The 19,517-nt window shown below is 39.8% G+C and overlaps 1 protein-coding gene across 1 annotated transcript in view; it reads left to right on the top strand.

Annotated features, from left to right (window-relative positions):
- The first annotated feature begins 2,297 nt into the window (after window positions 1-2,297).
- Window positions 2,298-19,517, top strand: part of LOC140728947 (uncharacterized) — a 143,177-nt gene continuing 125,957 nt past the window's right edge. Inside the window, exons 1-3 of the mRNA XM_073048077.1 lie at window positions 2,298-2,500; window positions 10,709-10,877; window positions 14,293-14,445. Of these exons, the coding sequence (XP_072904178.1) occupies window positions 10,770-10,877; window positions 14,293-14,445 (261 nt within the window). The 5' untranslated portion in view covers window positions 2,298-2,500; window positions 10,709-10,769. The remainder of the gene's footprint in view (window positions 2,501-10,708; window positions 10,878-14,292; window positions 14,446-19,517) is intronic.

The following is a 19,517-nucleotide window of genomic DNA, read 5'->3' as shown; positions in this document are numbered from 1 at the left end:
CTGCACCACTGTAAAACTGCAAGCCCCTTTCCTCCCTTCCACCTACCCACTCTCACACAGAGACAAGTCTCCAACCCCAGAGCAGGACTCGTCTGGGCCGAGACACAGGCATTGGATCTGACATCCAGAACCCCTGTCCCCAACATATTTAATTATATTTCCATGAGTATAATTGATAATTAACTAATCCTTTAATTTCTAGAATGTTGGAAAAGGGCTTCAAATTTTCTAAGCAAATAGTTTGGGCTTACATTTATATCAACTAGGCAGAATTGATGAAATAGTTAGGAATTGGGTTCCCATATATAGAAATAATATAATATAATTTTTTTAAAAATTGGGATAGCCAGACAGGCAGGGCATCTGACGAGAGAACAACAGTGCTAATGTTTATGGTTGATGACCTTTCATAACTTTAAATTTCAATGTAGTTTCATATGGAGGATGAGACAGATACAGTGCTAATGAGTCAGTTTGAAAATCTGGATTCAGTACTCAATTTTGGTCTTAATTACTGATTACCACAATTTAATTTTTAAAGTTTTGTTGGGAAATGTGGATTCCACAACAAACATGAACTAAACTGCTATTACCACCGACAATCCTAACTTGGCCATTGCTGTAGTCTGAATATCCTCCCCAAAACTGCTCCTAGTATTTTATTTAATATCAATTGAGATCAGAATGCTATCTGTAGTATTAGAGAATAAATTGAATTAGTATGATGTGGATCTACGTAGTGCAAGGTTCCGAGTTGCATGCGCCGTATCTGTACAGCTCGTACATGCGTGCGTTTCGGAGACCGGCGGATTTGCCGGCTGCTGGCTGAATTCAGTTCGCGGTCGCTTCTTCGACGTGATAGGAAGCGGGATAGGAATGGAACCCCGCCCTAGGTAGACTAAGGGTTGAAATTAGAGGACGAGAGCTGCTGTGAAGATCCAGTAATACTTTTTCTCGGAGTTAAGTGGTACGACTGAGTAATGTTGGAGATGAGATCTCATTATTTTTTGTAGTTCAACAAGTGTAAATGAGGTGATTTATTTAACATTTTGAAAAGGTGCCAAAGTGGAGTGTTCATTGTCATCATTATTAATTGTTTTTGTACCAAAGTTAACATTGCATCTGCTTGAAAACAAACCATACAAGGGAGGACGTTGTAGAGAAAATTAAGCCTTTAATAATATTCCAGTTTCTCAGAATTTAAACTCATGCTTGATATTGAATTAGAATAGGGCGAGGAGAAAGGATATTTTAACATAACCGCGTTATTACAAGTCTGTCAAAGGGTCTATAACCTGAAGCGTTGTCTCAGCTTCTCTTCCCACACATCTGTTCTGTTTGATGTTTATAACAAACAGGACAGAATTCATGTTTTTGTTTCAGATTTACAGCATCTGCAATTTGTTTTCTCTCTCCTGACCAGCTTTTTATGTTGCGAAGTAGGGAGATACATATATATTTTAAAAAGGACGTAGGGGCCTTCCATGATTATCCAAATTTAGATTCCCGGCACTTTAAAACAATTTGTATGCAGTGCTTACCTTGCATGAAGGGAAACTGCTGAAGACAACGGATTGCACTAATATATATTAAGGACCCTAGGTCCTTTGAATGAATGAAAGGGAATGGTAAAGAGGGAATGGTAAAGAGGAAATGGCTGAGTAAAGGAGAGCGTGGAAAATTCGGCAGTAGAAGGCTCCCGCCGTAGGTTTTGCAGAAGACCCTCGCCATATGGATCCATCGGAGGTCCGCTCCGTGACACCTATTCACATCTGCTTGTGGCTCCGGCTCCGGTCATCCACCACCTGTAAATGGAAGTCGCTAAGGTTCAAAGGCTGTAAAACTGAACAGGTGAGACTCGGGACTGCAGATGCTGGAATCTGCAACAAAATCAAACCGCTGGAGGAACTAATCGGGGCGAGCGGCACTCGACTCTGGATGCAGTGTCTCATTCCGAACTTTGACTATTTTCTGTTCAATCCGCTGGAGTTCCTCCAGCACTTCGCTGTTTTCTTTGCTAATATTAAGGTGAGGTGTGTTCTTTGAGATTTATTGCAGGAGTCAAGGACAAAAAGGCCACTGTAAACAAGGATTGTTAATGGCAATGCCTGTTCCTTTTGATTAACACTTGCAAGAGGTCTTTCATCTCGGTCTCTGTCTTTGGTGTGTGATTCTGGTTTCCATGGCAGTGTCTTTGAATGTTCTCAATTATACAAAAGTGTACAGTGCCTTCCCCCGAATGGGGCCCTAGTTCCATCACATTATTCGAGTGCTACTGTTGCTCTAGCGCGTTTGGGGTCAGTTCTGATGTCCAGAGGGTCTCATCGCTCCCCAGAGCTGCAGGTTTTACCGAGAGGTCGCAGTCTAATCTGTAGCGCAATCCCAAACTATCTTGGCGTGTAGCTCTTCGATGAGAGAAACTCGTTTAAACATGTCATTCGTGGATGCTTAAAAGCGACATTGGCAAGGACCTATGACCAACTGAGGCCAATTTTCCAAGGTAACTGATCAGTAAAATACAATTAATGCAAAGTACAAGTGCATTTCCAACTGAGCTCCCTCGCTTCCATTCTGTGTATGCATGTGAAATCCGTTAAATTGACTGAAGCCTGCTCCTTCGTGTGTTTCTTTAGAAACAGTGAATGTACCAGCAACTCACTTGAGTAAGTCGTTTATAAAATTGGGGCAACATCTTTTCATTCCCTTCGCGCAATAAGTGAAACAAAAAGGTTCTTATATTTTTATGCTCAGTCTGAATTGGTAGATTCACTCTGCGAGTCCATCCGGGACAATGTTTTAATTCACTGACGGTATACTGTATAAAACAACGGAGAAGATATGCTTGTCCTTCACGATTACCGAGCATGTATTGACTTACTGCTTGGAATCGAGGGAGCTTTACCGCATGCGACAGCAAAAAAAGAACGCGTCGCAAATTTGCGTGTCATCCTTGCGTGGGGACCTCGATAATCTCTATACCCTTACAATTATATGAACAGACACGGGATTCTGGGGATTATAAATTAAACCATCGTATATTGACAGTAAGAAACACCACGTGGAAAACTTTCAGCGTCAGGTATTACAGGACAAATAACTCCGAGATTATTAAACCGAGAAGTAGTAATGTATACTAAACGTTTTTTTCCAGTTGAAGAATAAAAGGGAGGTGAGAGATGGTATTGGGCCACCAGAAAATGGTGCTGGTGAGGTAGTAATCGGGGACATAGAAATGGTAGATGAACTTAATAAGTACTTCTCTTCAGTCTTTATTGTGGAAGACACCAGCTGTATGCCAGAGGTCCGTGGGCGTCAGGGGCAGGAGTGAGTGCCATTGCTTTTACAAAGGAAAATGTGCCAGGCAAGCTCAAAGTTCTTAAGGTGGAAAAGTCACCTGGACCAGATGGACTACACCCCAAAGTCCTGAGCGAGGTTGCTGAAGAGATAACGGATGTATTGGTCATGATCTTTCGAGAATCACCTGATTCTGGCATGGTCATTGAGGACTGGATAATTGCAAATGTCACTCCATTCTTTAAGAAGGGAGGAAGATGAAAAAAAAGAGGAAATTATAGGCCAGTTAGGCTAACCTCAGTGGCTGGGCAACACATACAAAATTCTGGAGGAATTCAGCAGGCCAGACAGCATCTAGGAAAAGAGTTTCAGGCAGTTAGGAAAGTGTTGGAGTCCATTATTAAGGATGAGGTTTTGGGGTGCTTGGAAACTAATGCTAAAGTCAACATCAGCACGGTTTCTGTAAAGACAAATTGTCTGAAAAATCTGTTTGAATTCTTCAAAGAAGTAACAAGCAGGATGGAGAAAGGAGAGGTTGTAGATGTCATTTACTTAGATTTTCAGAAAGCGTTTGATAAGGTGCCTCACCTGAGGCTCCTTAAGATAAAATCCCTATGGCGTTACAGGACATATACGGGCATGGATAGATGAATGGCTGACCAGCAGGAGGCAGCATGTGGGAAGAAAGGGGGCTTTTCTGGTTGGCTGCTAGTGACTAGTGATGTTCTTTAGGGGTCAGTATTAGGGTCACTACTTTTCACATTGTCAGTGGTTTGGATAGTGCAATTGACGGTTTTGTGGCAAAGTTATGAAGATAGGTGGAGGAATAGGTAGTGCTGAGGAAGCAATCATATTGCAGCAGGACTTATGGACGATCTTGAAATTCAGATTGGCAAGTATGATATTGTGGCCATCTCTGAAACTTAACTAAAGGATGGCTGCTATTGGGAGTTGAATGTCCAAGGACATACAGTGTATCGGAAAGATAGCTTAGTAGGTGGGGCGGGGGGGGGGTGTGACCCTGTATATAAGAAATAATATTAAATCATTAGAAAGGGATGAAATAGAATCGGAAGCTGTAGAGTCTCTATGGGTTGAGTTAAGAAATGGCAATGATAAAAGGACCTTAATTGTAGTTGTATACAGGCCTCCAAACAGTAGCTGGGATGTGGATTACAAATTACAGCAGGAGATAGAAAAGGCATGTTAGAAGGGCAATGTCGTGATAATTGTTGGGGATTTTAACATGAAAGTGGATTGGAAAAACCAGACCTCAAAAGAGAGAATGTGTAGAATGTCTAAGGGATGGCTTTTTAGAACAGCTTGTTGTTGAGCCCACTAGGCTGTGCTGGATTGTGTGTTGTGGAATGATCTGGAGGTGATAAGAGAGTTTAAGATTAAGGAACCCTTTGGGAACTGTGATCACAATATGATTGAGTTCACTTTGAAATTTGAGAAGGATAAACTAAATTCCAATGTGTCTGTATTTCAGTGGTGCAAAGGAAATTACAATGGCATGTGAGGGGAACTCGCCAAAGTTGACTGGAAAGGGACACTAGCAGGAAGGAAGCAGATCAGCAATGGCTGGAATTTCTGTGAAAAATGAGGGAAGTGCAAGACAGATTTATTCCAAATTAGAAATTTTTGAATGGAAGAAGGATACTAATGTGGCTGACAAGTGAAGTCAGAGCCAAAGTAAAAGCAAATGACAGGGCATACAAGGAAGCAAAGCTAGTGGGAAGATATAGGATTGGGAAGCTTTTAAAAACTCACAGAAGGAAACTTAGAAGGTCATTAGGAAGGAAAAAATTAATTATGAAAGGAAGCTGGCAACTAATATCAAAGAAGATACTAAACTTTTTTTAAGTATATAAAGAGTAAAAGAGAGTTGAGGGTAGATATAGGACCAATAGAAAATGACGCAAGAGATATTGTAATGAGAGACATAGAGATGGCAGAGGATCTGAATGTGTATTTTGCATTAGTCTTCACAGTGGAAGACATCTGCAGTACACCGGACATTCAAGAGTATCAAGGAAGTGAAGTATGTGCAGTGAAAATTACAACCGAGAGGGAGCTCAGGAAGCTTAATGGTCTGAGGTGGATAAATCTCCTGGACCTGATGGAATACACCTGTGGGTTCTGAAGGAAGTAGCTGGAGAGATTGTGGAACCATTAACAATGATCTTCCAAGATCTGATAGACTCTGGCATTGTACTGGATGACTGGAAAATTGCAAATGTTATCCCACTATTTAATAAGGGTGGGAGGCAGCAGAAAGGAAACTATAGACCTGTTAGCCTGACATCAGTGGTTGGGAAGTTGTTGGAATCGATTGTTAGGGATAAGATTACAGATTATCTGGAGGCACATGACAAGATAGGTCAAAGACAGCATGGTTTCATGAAAGTAAAATCCTGCCTGACAAACTTAATGCAATTTTTTGAGGGAATTACAAGCAAAGAAGATGCAATAGATATGGTGTACTTGGATTTTCAGAAGGTCTTTGACAAGGTGCTGCACATGAGGCTGCTTAGCAAGATACGAGCCCATGGAATTAAAGGGAAGTTACTAGCATGAGTGGAGCATTGGTTGATCAGCAGAAAAAAAGGGAATAAAGGGATCCTATTCTGGCTGGCTGCCAGTGGAGTTCCACAGGAGTCGTTTTTGCTTTTTACGATGTATGTTAATGATTTGGACTATGGGATTAATAGATTTGTGGCTAAATTTGCCAATGATACAAAGATAGGTGGAGGAGTGGGTAGTGTTGAGGAAACAGAGAGCCTGCAAAGAGACTTTGATAATTTAGGGGAATGGGCAAAGAATTGGCAAATGAAATACAGTGTTGCATGGTCATGCACTTTGGTGGAAGAAATAAATGGGCAGACTATTATTTAGATGGGGAGAAAATTCAAAATGCAGAGATACAAAGGGACTTGGGAGTCCTTGTGCAGCATACCCTAAAGGTTAACCTCCAGGTTGAATCAGTGGTGAAGAAGGCGAATGCAATGTTGGCAATCATTTCTAGAGGTATAGAATATAAGAGCAAGGATGTGATGTTGAGGCTCTATAAGACACTCATGAGACCACACTTGCAGTTTTGTGCTCCTTATTTTAAAAAGGATATACTGAAATTGGAGAGGGTTCAGAGAAGATTCGCGAGAATGATTCCAGGAATGAAAGGGTTATCATATGAGGAACTTCTGGCATCTCTTGGGCTGTATTCCCTGGAGTTCAGGAGGGTGAGGGGGGATCTTGTAGAAACATTCCGAATGTTAAAAGGCCTGAACAGATTAGATATGGCAAAGTTGTTTCCCATGGTAGAGCAGTCCAGGACAAGAGAGCATGACTTCGGGATTGAAGGATGTCCATTTAGAACAGATGCAAAGAAATTACTTTAGTCAGAGGGTGGTAACTCTGTGGAATTTGTTGTCATGAGCAGGTGTGGAGGCCAAGTCATTGAGTGTCTTTAAGGCAGAGATAGATAGGTTCTTGATTAGCAGGGCATCAAAAGGTATGGGGAGAAGGCAGGGGAGTGGGTATACTGGAAGAATTGGATCAGCCCATGATTGAATGTTGGTGCCGACTCGATGGGCCAAATGGCCTACCTCTGCTCCTATATCTTATGGTCTTAGGGACTTAGACAAATTGGAAGACTGGGCAAAAATGTGGCAGATGGAGTACAGTGTTGGGAGATGTATGATAATGCATTTTGGTAAAAGGAACAATTACCTAAATGGGGAGAAAATTCAAACATCAGATGTGCAAAGGGTCTTAGAAGTCCTCATGCAAGATTCCCAGAAGGTTAATTCACAGTCTGAGTCTGTGGTAAAGAAGGCAAATGCAATGTTGCCAATTATCTAAAGGTGAATAGAATATAAAAACAAGGAGATAATGCTGAAGCTTTGTAAGACACTAGTCAGGCTGCACTTGGAGTATTGTCAACAGTTTTGGGCCATTGGACATTGGAGAGAGTTCAGAGGAGGTTCATGAGGATGGTTCTGGGAAGGGGGATTAACATAGGGACATTTGGCAGTTTTGAACCTGTACTCAGTGGAATTTAGAGGAATGCGTGGGATTCTCATTAACACCGACCAAATGTTGAAAGGATTAGATAAGGTCAGTGTGGAGAGGATGTTCCCTGTGGTGGGGGTATCCAGAACTTGAGGGCACAGCCTCCAAACTGAGGGGCAACCGTTTAGAACAGAAGAAAGGAGGATTGTTTTTTAGCCGAAGAGTGGTGAATCTGTAGAATGCTCTGCCACAGACTATGGTTGAGACCAAGTCTGTGGGTATATTTAAAGTGGAAATTGATAGACTCCTGACTGGTCAGGGGCATCAAGGGATATGGTGAGACGGCAGTGTATTGGGTTGAATGGGATCCGGAATCAGCCATGATGAAATGGCAGAGCAGAATTGATGGGCTGAATGGCCTAATTCTGCCCCTATGTCTTATGGTCTTATAGTGTTTCAAAGTGTAGACACCGGAGAACTTAAAATTATAAACACAACTGATTCTGCAGATGCTGGAAATCCAGAGAGGCAGACATGAAATGCTGGAACTCCGTGAGTTGGGCAGCATCTACGGCATTGATATTTCGGGCCGAGAAACAACCTGCTGGAGGAATATAGCGGGTCGAGCAGCATCTGTGGCATGACAGGAAAAGTCGTCATTCCTGATGCAAGGTTTCAACCCAACATATCAAAAACTCACCCCTCCCCATTCCCCACAGATGCTCCTTGACCAACTAAATTTCTTCAGCAGAATGTTTTACTGTTTCAAAGTGCAATTGATATATGATTCATGGTTACATAGAAAGCCTACAGTACAATACAGGCCCTCTGGCCCACAAAACTGTGCCGAACAGATCCTTACCTTAGAAATTACCTAGGATTACCCACAGCCCTCTATTTTTCTAAGCTCCATGTACCTATCCAGGAATTTCTTAAAAGACCATGTCGTAAATGCCTCCATCACTGTCACCGGCAGCCCATTCCACGCACTCACCACTTTCTGCGTAAAAAAAAAAAACGTACCTACTTTCAAGCACCTTAAAACTGTGCCTTCTCATGCTAGCCATTTCCGCCCTGGGAAAAAGCCTCTGACAATCCACACGATCAATGCCTCTCATCATCTTGTACACCTCTATCAGGTCACCTCTCATCTACCGTTGCTCCAAGGAAAAAAGGCCGAGTTCATTCAACCTATTCTCAGAAGGCATGCTCCCCAATCCTGGCAACATCCTTGCATATCTCCTCTGCACCCTTTCTATGGTTTCCACATCTTTCCTGTAGTGAGGCGTCAAGAACTGAGCACAGTACTCCAAGTGTGGTTTGGCCAGGGTCCTATTTAGCTGCAACATTACCTCTCGGTTCCTAACTCAATCCCACAATTGATGAAGGCCAATGCATCTTATGTCTTCTTAACCACAGAGTCAACCTGTGCAGCAGCTTTGAGTGTCCTATGGACTCGGACCCCAAAATCCCTCTGATCATCCACACTGCCAGGAGTCTTACCATTAATACTATATTCTGCCATCATATACCAGAATGAACCACCTCACACTTACAAAAATCATTTATAAAACTCACGAAGACTAGACGTCCCAGAACAGATTCCTGAGGCACACCACTGGTCACCGGCCTCCATGCAAAACATGACCCATCTACAACCACTCTTTGCCTTCTGTAGGCAAGCCACTTCTGGATCCACAAGGCAATGTCCCCTTGGATCCCATGCCTCCTTACTTTCTCAATAAGCCTTGCATGGGGAACCTTGTCAAATGCCTTGCTAAAATCCATATACACTACATCTACTGCTCTATGTTCATCAAAGTGTTTAGTCACATCCTCAAAAAATTCAATCAGGCTCGCAAGGCATGACCTGCCTTTGACAAAGCCATGCTGACTATTCCTAATCATACGTCTCGAAATGTTCATAAATCCTGCCTCTCAGGATCTTCTCCATCAACTTAACAACCTTTACTGTTCCTTCAATATTAACTAGTAATGGTCACTACACACAGAATGTTGGAGGTTTAGAGTTATCAAGACTGGCACACAAAATTCTGCTGAAGGGTCATGGCCTGAAATGTTGACTGTACTCTTTTCCATAGATGCTGCCTGGCTTGCTGAGTTCCATCAGCATTCTGTGTGTGTTGCTGTATTTATAAGGAGAGTTTGGATTGACTGGGTTTCCTCTCACTGGATATGGGAAGATGAGGAGTGACCTTTTTACAATGATGAGGGGTGTAAAGAGGGTTTTCTACACTAACATCACATGCAAAACATATCAGTTTAAACTTTGGTATTCAGAGAAACCCTCAATTGTTGTCAGCCCAAAATATTCAGTTACTAAAAGCATGCATCATTTTAATAGAAATAGTATACCAAAACACTTCATGAGCAAGAAAATTCCTTTAAAAAAAAATTTTGGATAAGGTGTTCATAAGTATTACATAAACATTTTTACATAGAAAGCCATTTCCATTTTTATATATGTATAAATCTATATATATTTATACATTCACAAGTGGTAGTCCAACTATCCTGTGTCTACAGACTACCATGGTAATTGACCATTAACTGCCCACACTCAAGGGTAATTATCATCTGCATCCATTCACTTCCATCTGTATGTGAATTAACAAATCTATGGGCTGTGTCAAGCATGTTTACCTTAACAGGTTTGTTCCTGTACAGATTATTAACACAACTTTCATTTTCTAGAGATGAGAAATCATGAAAATTAATTGAAAGATTAATTGCTACTAGATAATCAACAACACATTTTTGTCTGCCGAAAACCTGTTGGTTTTCCAATGTAAGGAAATGTTCACATGCAAATGTTGCCAATTGGCACCTTCCAAAATGCAGCAACTCGTGCCGAGGGACACTGAAGCTTGGTGTGGCTACCATGGGCAAGGGCCTCAGTCTAAGGTACAGTTGCCTCTGGAAATTGAAAGACTGTGCCCTGTGTAATAAGCTCTTTGCTGATTCTCAAATACATTATTTAAAAAAGAGAAAAAAACATGATTGGCATTGATGCATTGTAAAGAAATGTATTAAATTTCTGGTACAGAAAATGTAGATTAAAAAAAAACTTCCTTAGGCTATTTACTATACATATTAAGAATATAGTATTTTTTCGATAAAGTAAAAATAGAATGAAAAGGCATTGAGTAAGCATCTGTATAAAGAATCGTACATTAATTTTCTAAGTCAAAGACTCCTCAAGTGAAATGAAATGCAAATTTACAGGCATGCAACTCAAGAGCAAAACGTTCAATGATTTCCAGTTGCACATGCTTTATTAAATGGTGATGAATTTCTTTTTAACACTCAATCCATTGGAAACAGACATGAATTAAATGAAGTAAAAACTACTTGTAGGGCTTTTTGTTTTTCCACTAAGGAATAGGGGAGCCGAGCTTCATTAGATTGGATCAGCAGCTTTCACTGCTCCCAAAGGCTACATGGAATTGGTGAGGAGAAATTACACAAGAGCCAAGGCATCAGGCGGGGAAGAATGTTTCAACTTGAAAGATTTTGGTCAGCATTCAGTGAAAAGAGCAGTAAAAAAGGTAAGGATTGTTATTGTTCTGCAATGACCCATTAACAGAACTAACATGCTTTACAATTGAAATACAGTTAAAGTTGCGGAGGGAGGGATAGAAAGAACAAAACAAAAATAATATTTATGATGGCTGATCTGACTGGCAGAGCTGTAATTAGCAGCTGACCAGGTTCAAGTAGAGACAGGAAAAGGTGCTGGAACTGTTCTGAGGAAGGATCTTCAACCTCAAACATTAACTCTATCCACAGATGCTGCCTCATATGCTGAGTGTTTACAGCCTTTTCTGTTTTTATTTCAGAGTTTCAGCACCTGCAGTTTTATTTGTGAGTTTGACCAGACCTTCCTGTGCAGGACCATAAAAATAAAAAAAAATTGAATACAAGGGCTGATAAAGACAATAAAAGACAACAATTGGTCATATTTTAAAATAAAAGATGCCAATTTTATCAGCATTGTAATAATATTCCAAAGAGTGGATATCTATCTGTAAACAGTAAAATTGATCAGTAAAATAAATACAAGAGTATATGGCGATTGCAAAGGGATTCTTCACTGAAAGAGTTAACCTAACAGCAGAAGCAGGACTAAGCCAGTCTGGGCAGGTAATTCATATCTGTAAAGAAGTGGCCAAAACAATTTGTATGAAGGTGTTAAGCTGACAGTTTTAGCAATATAACCACGCCAGTATGAAATTTATTACTTTTCTCCACCTGAAAATGCACAAATCTTTAATTACTAATCATACATATTACACAGGGATTGATCAAAAGACAAAGGCAAAGGTAATAAGGTTAGGGGATTTTAGATGACAGAAGATGTTGAAGGCTTGATCAGGAATAAAAGGAAACGTGGCAAGAATACTTAATTGGGATCAAGGGAGCCTCTTGAGGAATTGTGAATGAATTAAGAAAGAAATCAGCAGGGCAAAAAAGGAGAATGAATATACTTGGCAAATTAAGGAGAATTCCAAGACATTCATGGATATTTAAAAAACTGAAGGTAGCTGGGGAAAGAGACACTTGGGACCTAAAAGAAGTCACCTATGCTTGGATCCAGGCAATGCTGTATTCACCAAGGATATGCACATGGAAGATAATGAGCTCAGGGAGAAGTATGTGGATAATCAGTGTTTTAGAAGGAGGAGATTTTAGACATCCTGGAATGCAACACTGTTGGTAAATTCTCAGGGCAAGTTGAGATCTATCCCAGGTTGCTATGGGAAGAAAGGAAAGGATTTGATGGAGCTATTTTCATCTTTGTTATCCTCTGTTGAAATGCAAGAAAAATGGAGGTGAGTTAATACTGTTCCTTGGAAAAAATTAGAAGTGTTATATATGATCTATTAAATTTGAAAAGACTTGGAGGCCATTTATTCAATATTTTCATATGATGTAATCTGACCTTTTCCAAACCTATTTCTTTTTTTTCTTTTGGTTTTATACGTGTAGAGAGGATCGGAGTTGATGACACTTACGGTTCTTTTTCCTTTTTTTTTAGATATTATAAACAGCCCAAGTTTCTTTTTCTTTTCTTTTTTTTAAGTTAGTGGTTAGCCTAGGATAGTTTAGTTTTTTGGGGGTATATATATATATTTTAAAAAATTTCTGTTTAATTTCTTTTTTCTTATTGTTATTCCAATTCTCTTTGCTTTGTGTACATCATATTTGTACTATGTATGATTTTGGGAGACTTAATTCCCTTGTACCAATTGAGTGTATATTCATGTATGTTAACTATTAATATGTTGATATTAATAAAAAGATTGAAAAAGAAAGAGTTAATACTGTTCCTCTATTTGGGAAGTATATAATAGATAAGCCCAGGTAATTATAGGTTAGTGAGCCTGGAGAAAATGCTAAGTTACAGGAAAATGTACATTTGGAAAGTCAGGAGCTGATCCATCATAGTCAGGGCTTTGCAGAGAGGAAATCCTGCCTCACTGATTTGATAGTGTTTTTTTTAGGAGGTAACTAAGAAGATTGATAAAGGTAGGGTGATAGACATTCTATGGAATTTACCTCTGTAGGCCTGAATAGAAGATTAAGGCATATAGGATCCAAGGTAAATTTGTTAATTAGATACACAGTTAGCTTTGTGATAGACAGTGGGTAATGGTAGAAAGCTGTTTTTCCGATTCAAAGTCTGTGACCAGTTGAAAGTTGCCAGGAATAGTGCTGGAATCCTTGCTATTTGTGATATACAGTATATTACCTGGTAAGATGTGATTATCAGAGGTATGTTGGTGGTGGTGTGGCTAGTGTTTAATAATAAAGCAGGATATTGATTAGATGTAAAGTTAGGCAGAACATTCAGAGATGGAATATAATTATAGCAAGCATTATATTTGGGGAAGTTCATATGGGGTACATGGCAGTAAGGGATGTTTATAAACAGAGGGTTCAGAAACTTGGGGTTCATAGTTTCCTTGAAGTGCAACATAGGTTGATAAGGCGTTTAACATGCTTGCCCTTTAAGAATATAAAAGCTGAGACATTGTTTTCACTGGTTAGGTCACCCTTCGGCTATTTTGTGCAATTCTGGTAGGCATAATATAAAAAGGATGTGAATATTCTGAAAAGAGTCGGGTGGGGGGGGTGGATTCGCCAGGTGTTATCTAGACTGAAGGTCTTTAGTAATGGTGAGAGATTGAATAGACTTGTTTTCTCTAAAGTGAAGGAGACAGCTGGGTGACTTGAAAGTTATGTAAAGTTATAAGTTATAGGGTAGATAATCAGAACTTTTTTCCAATGGTAGAGTATGAAAAACAAGCAGGTGTAGGTTTAAGATGAGAGGAAGGAATTTTGAATGGGATTTGCTGGGATTTATTTTTACACAGAGAATGGTTATACTTACTTCCAGAAGAGGCTGTGGAGTCAGGTACAATCATTACAGTTAAGCAGGCATTTATATAGGCAAGGCACAGAACGATATAGACCTACTGAAGGCAAATAGGATTAATGTAGATGGCCAAAAAAGTTTAACACAGATGGCCAAAAAAGGTTTAACACATACTAAAAATGTAAAGGAATCTCTGCTTCTAAAATTAAAAAATGACGACAGAGCGTTGGGAAAAGGGCTGAGAAGTGTGAGGAAGTTGTTGGTTGCTATGGGAGTGGTGTTACTGTTTAGTGTTGTAGTTAAGTTTATTGTAAGGATTGGGCCGGTGACACGCAGAGATGTTTGTTTTGGCTTTTTCTGCAATAGAGACTCGCCTTCTTTATTTGAAATACTAAGCCGCTTAAAGTCGGTGCGATGGACCAGCGTTCCTGGAAAAGGTGCAACCACATCGCAGCAACTGCCTGTCCTGCTTTTTACTGGACTCCCCTCGCAAATCCGCCAGATTATTTCTGAAACTGATTTGATTTGAGCACCGACAGAGGCAAGGTCCTCTTTAACCAGATTTACTTTTCTTTGTTTCCAAGAACTCGACTCGAGTCTGTGTTGAAAGCACCAAGCGAGAAAAGCAATACGTATTGGTGTACGAGAAAGAGAGTGATCGGACGCAAACCTCACAACAGCGCACGATGTGGACCTCTTACATGAACAGGATCCTACCGCAGAAGCAATCGCGCAAAGTAACCAGCTATTTACTTTTGTAACTTTTCAAAACTTATCAGTGTATATAACCTTGGGGGAGGGGCGTTCCTGTAACGATCTGGGGACAGCACCTATCGGAAATTTTGAAACAAAATCAAGAAAAACTGGAAAAACTCAGCCAGTTAAGCAGCACCTTTAGAAAGAGAAAGCGGTTTAGGTTTGGGGTCAGCCACCCTTCCTCGGGACTGGTGATAAAAGTGGAAGGGTTTTAGGATTTTTCCCAGACCCAAAGATTACCGTATCCTGGCCCATTACCTTAAGTGACAACTTTGCTGTTTTCTCTTGTAATGAACATTAGTAAACGGTCACTTCTCTCGCTGAAATCTGTAGGAACTTAATCAAAGTTCAAATTAAATGTGTTAGTAAAATACATATATGTCACCATTTACAACCCTGAGATTCGTTTCCTTGCAGGCATACACAGTAAATCCAAGAAACACAATATAAACAATGAAAGGCCGCACTGCACAGGACGGACAAACGAACAATGTGCAATGGACTATAAACTGTGCAAAGACCAAAGAGAAAAAAATAATAAATAAATGTTGAGAACATGAGATGATGAGTCATTGAAAGTGAGACCACAGTTCGTGCGAACAGTTCAGTGATGGGGCGGGTGAAGTTATCCGTTCTGGTTCAAGAGCCTGATGGTTGAGGGCTAATAACTGTTCCTGAACCTGGTGGTGTGGGTCCTTTGGCTCCTGTACCACCTTCGTGACGGCAGCAGTGAGAAGAGAGCATGTCATGGATGGCGGGGGTCTTTGATGATGGATGCTGCTTTCTGCCATAGTGCTCCATGCTGACGTGTTCAATGGTGGGGCTCAAGATATGTGTGAAGTTGGCAGCAGGTTATCCCAAAAATAGTAATGATCTTTTGAAATGACACTTCCAGACAGTGTGGAAGGAGATTCTTATCTGCAAAACACAAGAGAAAGCAGATGTTGAAATCTGATTAATAAAAAAAAATCTGCGAAGGAACACAGCCGGTCGGGCATCATCTGTGAAGGAAGAGCAATGGTTGACGTTTCAGGTCGAAACCCTGAGTGTGTACAGAAAAGACAGACAGTATTAACGGAGGGAAGGAGTGAAAGTGATAGATGGACCTAGGTAGAGTAAGGGATGATAGACTCCATCTTCCCCGTACTTCATTCCTCCCCCCACCTTCTTTATATCGGCAATCCTCTAAACATTTCTGATGCATGATCTCAACCTGAAACGTCCACCATTTCTTTCTCTCCACTGATGCTGCCTGACCAGCTGAGTTCCCCGGCAATTGTTTTGTTGCTGCAAGTCTTCTGTTCTCCCTAGAGTGAATTAATTAAGCATTTGACAAAATAAAGAAAGGTAGGCCGTTTCTACAGTCAGAAGAGTTGGTGGATGAGGTTGAAATAGTAAAATAAATGAGGGTCAAGGTATCAGCCGTTCTGGACTGAAATAAAACTTGTGGGCCAAGATTGAGGCATTGGACCAATTCTCATGAGAGCTGTGGCCACTCAACTTCTGAATATATTTAAGATAGGCATTGATAGATTTTTAGATATTAAGGGCTTTGGGATTAGTGAGGGAATGTGGAGCTGAAGTAAAATTTTAATCATGGTCGTATTGAATGGTGAAGCAGACATTTGAAATTAAATGGCCTAATTCCTGCCTCTGTTTCTTATGTCCTTGTTATGGTAACCAGAACCCAGATTTAGGCTAGTTGACGAGCACTGTGAGGAAGATGGGGCACTTATTTTAAGGCAGGGGATGAAGGCAGATTCAACAAGCTTTCAATATGCTTGGAATAGAATAAATGGAAATCTGTGATGAATTGATACAGGAATGGGCCTAATTAGATAGCACTTTCAAAGAAAGGCCCATGAGGTGAACTAAGTGGTCTCTTTCTTGCAGTGGGGTTTTTTGAATGCACTCTTAGGGAATCAAAAGCATGCCTTTACCAATGCTCCACTCTTCTATGTTCTACTCTCCTCTCCTATCATGTTCCTTCCATTTCAGCCCTTTACCTTCCCTACCTACCTGGCTTCACCTATCACCTTCAAGCTAACTTCCTTCCCCTCCTCTCATCTTTTTATTCTGAAATCTTCCCCTTCCTTTCCAGTCCTGAAGAAGAATCTCAGGCTGAAATGTCAACTGTGTATTTATTTCCATAGATGCTGTCTGACTTTCTGAGTTCCCTAGCATTTTCTGTGTTTTGCTTAGGATTTCCTGCATCTGCAGAATTTCTTGTTTTTATTCCTTTACCAACTCTTTTAACAAATTATTGCAAAATATACTGAGGCTTAGCCATAGATAGATAGATAGATAGATACTTTATTCATCCCCATGGGGAAATTCAACTTTTTTTTCCAATGTCCCATACAATGTTGTAATTCTATGGATTAAAGGTGATTCTTCCTTGAAGTATAGCAACTATGCATCTGGCTAGTGATAATTGTTTACTTTGCAATTCTGAATGATGTTCATTGATTCATCTTCTCTTATATTATCGTTAGATAAGTTTTAATTCAAATCTGCAAAAAGAGTGCTAATTTAATTTTAGGTTAATGTAATTTTACAGCTTTAAGCATTAGAAAAATATATCAGGTTTAGTACTCTGTCAAAATGTGAATTAATTCCACAGATGCTAGTCATTAATCACTGATTACTGGTGGATGATTTAATTGCAATATCAAATATTAATCAAACCATAGATGACTGCTGTGAGAGAGGATTCCTATAGAAGTTAAACAAGATTCAAGTGTAATTCAAAGGGTCCGGCAGCACCTGTGGAGGGAAAAGGACAGTCTGTGTTTTGGGTTCATACTCTTCATCTGGATTACCTGGACTAGAACACTCACCCCACTCAATTCCTCCAACATAATGACATTGCTCCAGATTCCTGCATCTGCATTCCCTTCACATGCCAGTTCTTTCATCTCGTTTGCAAAGGCAGAGAAAACAAACAAATATTTTGTGACCTTCTAGAAGAAAACTACACAGGAATAGCAGAAGACTGCAGATCTAGGATGAACAATGAACTCAAAGAAATTAGCATTGCTAATGTTAAGTATTGGGGAAATTAATGGATTTTGAAGGAGGTGACTGTGGGGATAATAGATACAAACATTTTCCAAAATTCCAAAGATTTAAAAACTGCTCTTCTAGAGCAGAAGGCAACAAGTGTAAACTCACTGTTTTGGAGAGGATAAAGGGAACTGCAGCCTGCCATCAGTAGGAGGGATGAGACTGAAACCTATGATTAAAGAAGTGGTAACAGGAGACATTGAAGATCGTAATATTGGGGAGAGTCAATGCTTATCAAAGAAAAAACAAATTTGACTGGATTTTTTTTTGAAGTTTAACTAAAAGAATAAGTGAAGTCAGCCAGATGATGCAGCATGATTAAACTTTAAAGATTTACAATAGGTTAATAAACAGGATCAGAGCCCATGATATTGATAGTAATTTATGGATACGGATTGATTATTGAACAGAAAGCAGAAGGAATAAATAGTCTGAAAGGGTGTGACTGGTTTGACTGAGGGATGCAAGTATAGTTCATTCATGTTTGCTGGTGGCACTAAGTTAGGTGGGAGAAAGGAGGGAAGATGCTGAGAGATGTGGGAGGGTGGGTAGGAAGAGGGCAGCAGGTGAAATGAATGGGCAAGGCTAAGATAATATGAAATGTAAATTCAAAAAATATCAAGTCATATAATATGAAAAAAAGTTTGTTTTAAATTAGCAAATTTCAATGTAAATCCATTGTCAAAGTATGTATATGTTACCATATACATCCTTGAGATTCATTTTCTTACAGGAAAATACAGTAGTATTTATGAAAAACTATTAATAAAGACTGACAAACAACCAATGTGAAAAAGAAGACAAACTCTGCGGATAAAAATAATACTGAGTACGAGTCCTTGAAAATGAGTCTGTGTGTCAAAGAATCAGTTCACAGTATTGCTGATTGAAGTTATCCACACTGATTCAGGAGTCTGGTTGTTGTAGGGCAATTAATGGTTGTTTGGAAGAGCTAAAGGAAAATAGAAGCAGTCAGATCTTATAAGTGACTTTGAATAGAGTATTTGTTGGGCTTCTACTGGTACTTTCATCTCTGAATAGAAAATCTAGATTCAGAGACCTGGTTATATAGTCCGCATGACATTTCAGTGGTATATTGGGGAACATGGCAACGTCAGAGATGAAAGGAGTAAAGTTGTTCCAGGTGGGAGACAAAAAGTCATTGGTGAATCAGGAGTCCATTTTGTTTAAAATCTATGGAAGTGAAAATCAGTTGCAGCATAAATGACTGTAATCCTATGGTGACTGCTGCATTAGATCAATTTCACCACTTCTACCAGGTTTACTGTGGGCTCAGCTTGACCACTCCAATCTAAAATGGATGTAAAGGATCCTATACAGTCATAAATGCTTTTATTTATTCTTTGTTCAAGAGGCATAAAGACTATTTTAATTTAATCCCTAACCTGCTTTCAGGCAGATATTCAAATCCTATCCACTGTTTTTGAAAGCTCCCTGAATACTCTAACCAACTCTGCATAAAATAGAAAGTTCAGCACAGCTCAGGTAACCTCTGTGGTATGAGATACAGGATTAACATTTCATGTCAATTATCTTTCAGAAGTGGGGAAAATAGAGATAAGCACAGTTTATAATTTGGGGGAATTACTGTTGGAAGGAAAGAAAGTAAGAAATCAATATGATATGAATCAATATAATTATAATGGAACAAGTTTGTCCATTTGTTATGTACTGTAATCATGGTCTTTCCATGACAATAATTATTGTTGGCAATTTTTTCTACAGAAGTGATTTGCTATTGCCTTCTTCTGGGCAGTGTCTTTACAAGACAAGTAACCCCAGTTATTATCATTACTCTTTAGAGATTAATTGCCTGGCATCAGTGATCATGTAACCAGGACTTGTGATATTGACCAGCTGCTCCCATAGCTTCACATGATCCTGATATTTTTGTGGGGGGGTTCTAAGCAGGTGCTGTACCTTGCCCAAAGGTGACCTCCAGGCTAGTGGAGGGAAGGAGCGCCTT

This window comes from Hemitrygon akajei, chromosome 6 (assembly GCF_048418815.1).
Source record: "Hemitrygon akajei chromosome 6, sHemAka1.3, whole genome shotgun sequence".
Classification (NCBI taxonomy): domain Eukaryota; kingdom Metazoa; phylum Chordata; class Chondrichthyes; order Myliobatiformes; family Dasyatidae; genus Hemitrygon; species Hemitrygon akajei.
The sequence above is the reverse complement of the archived record's forward strand: the minus strand, read 5'-3'. Positions and strand labels throughout refer to the sequence as shown.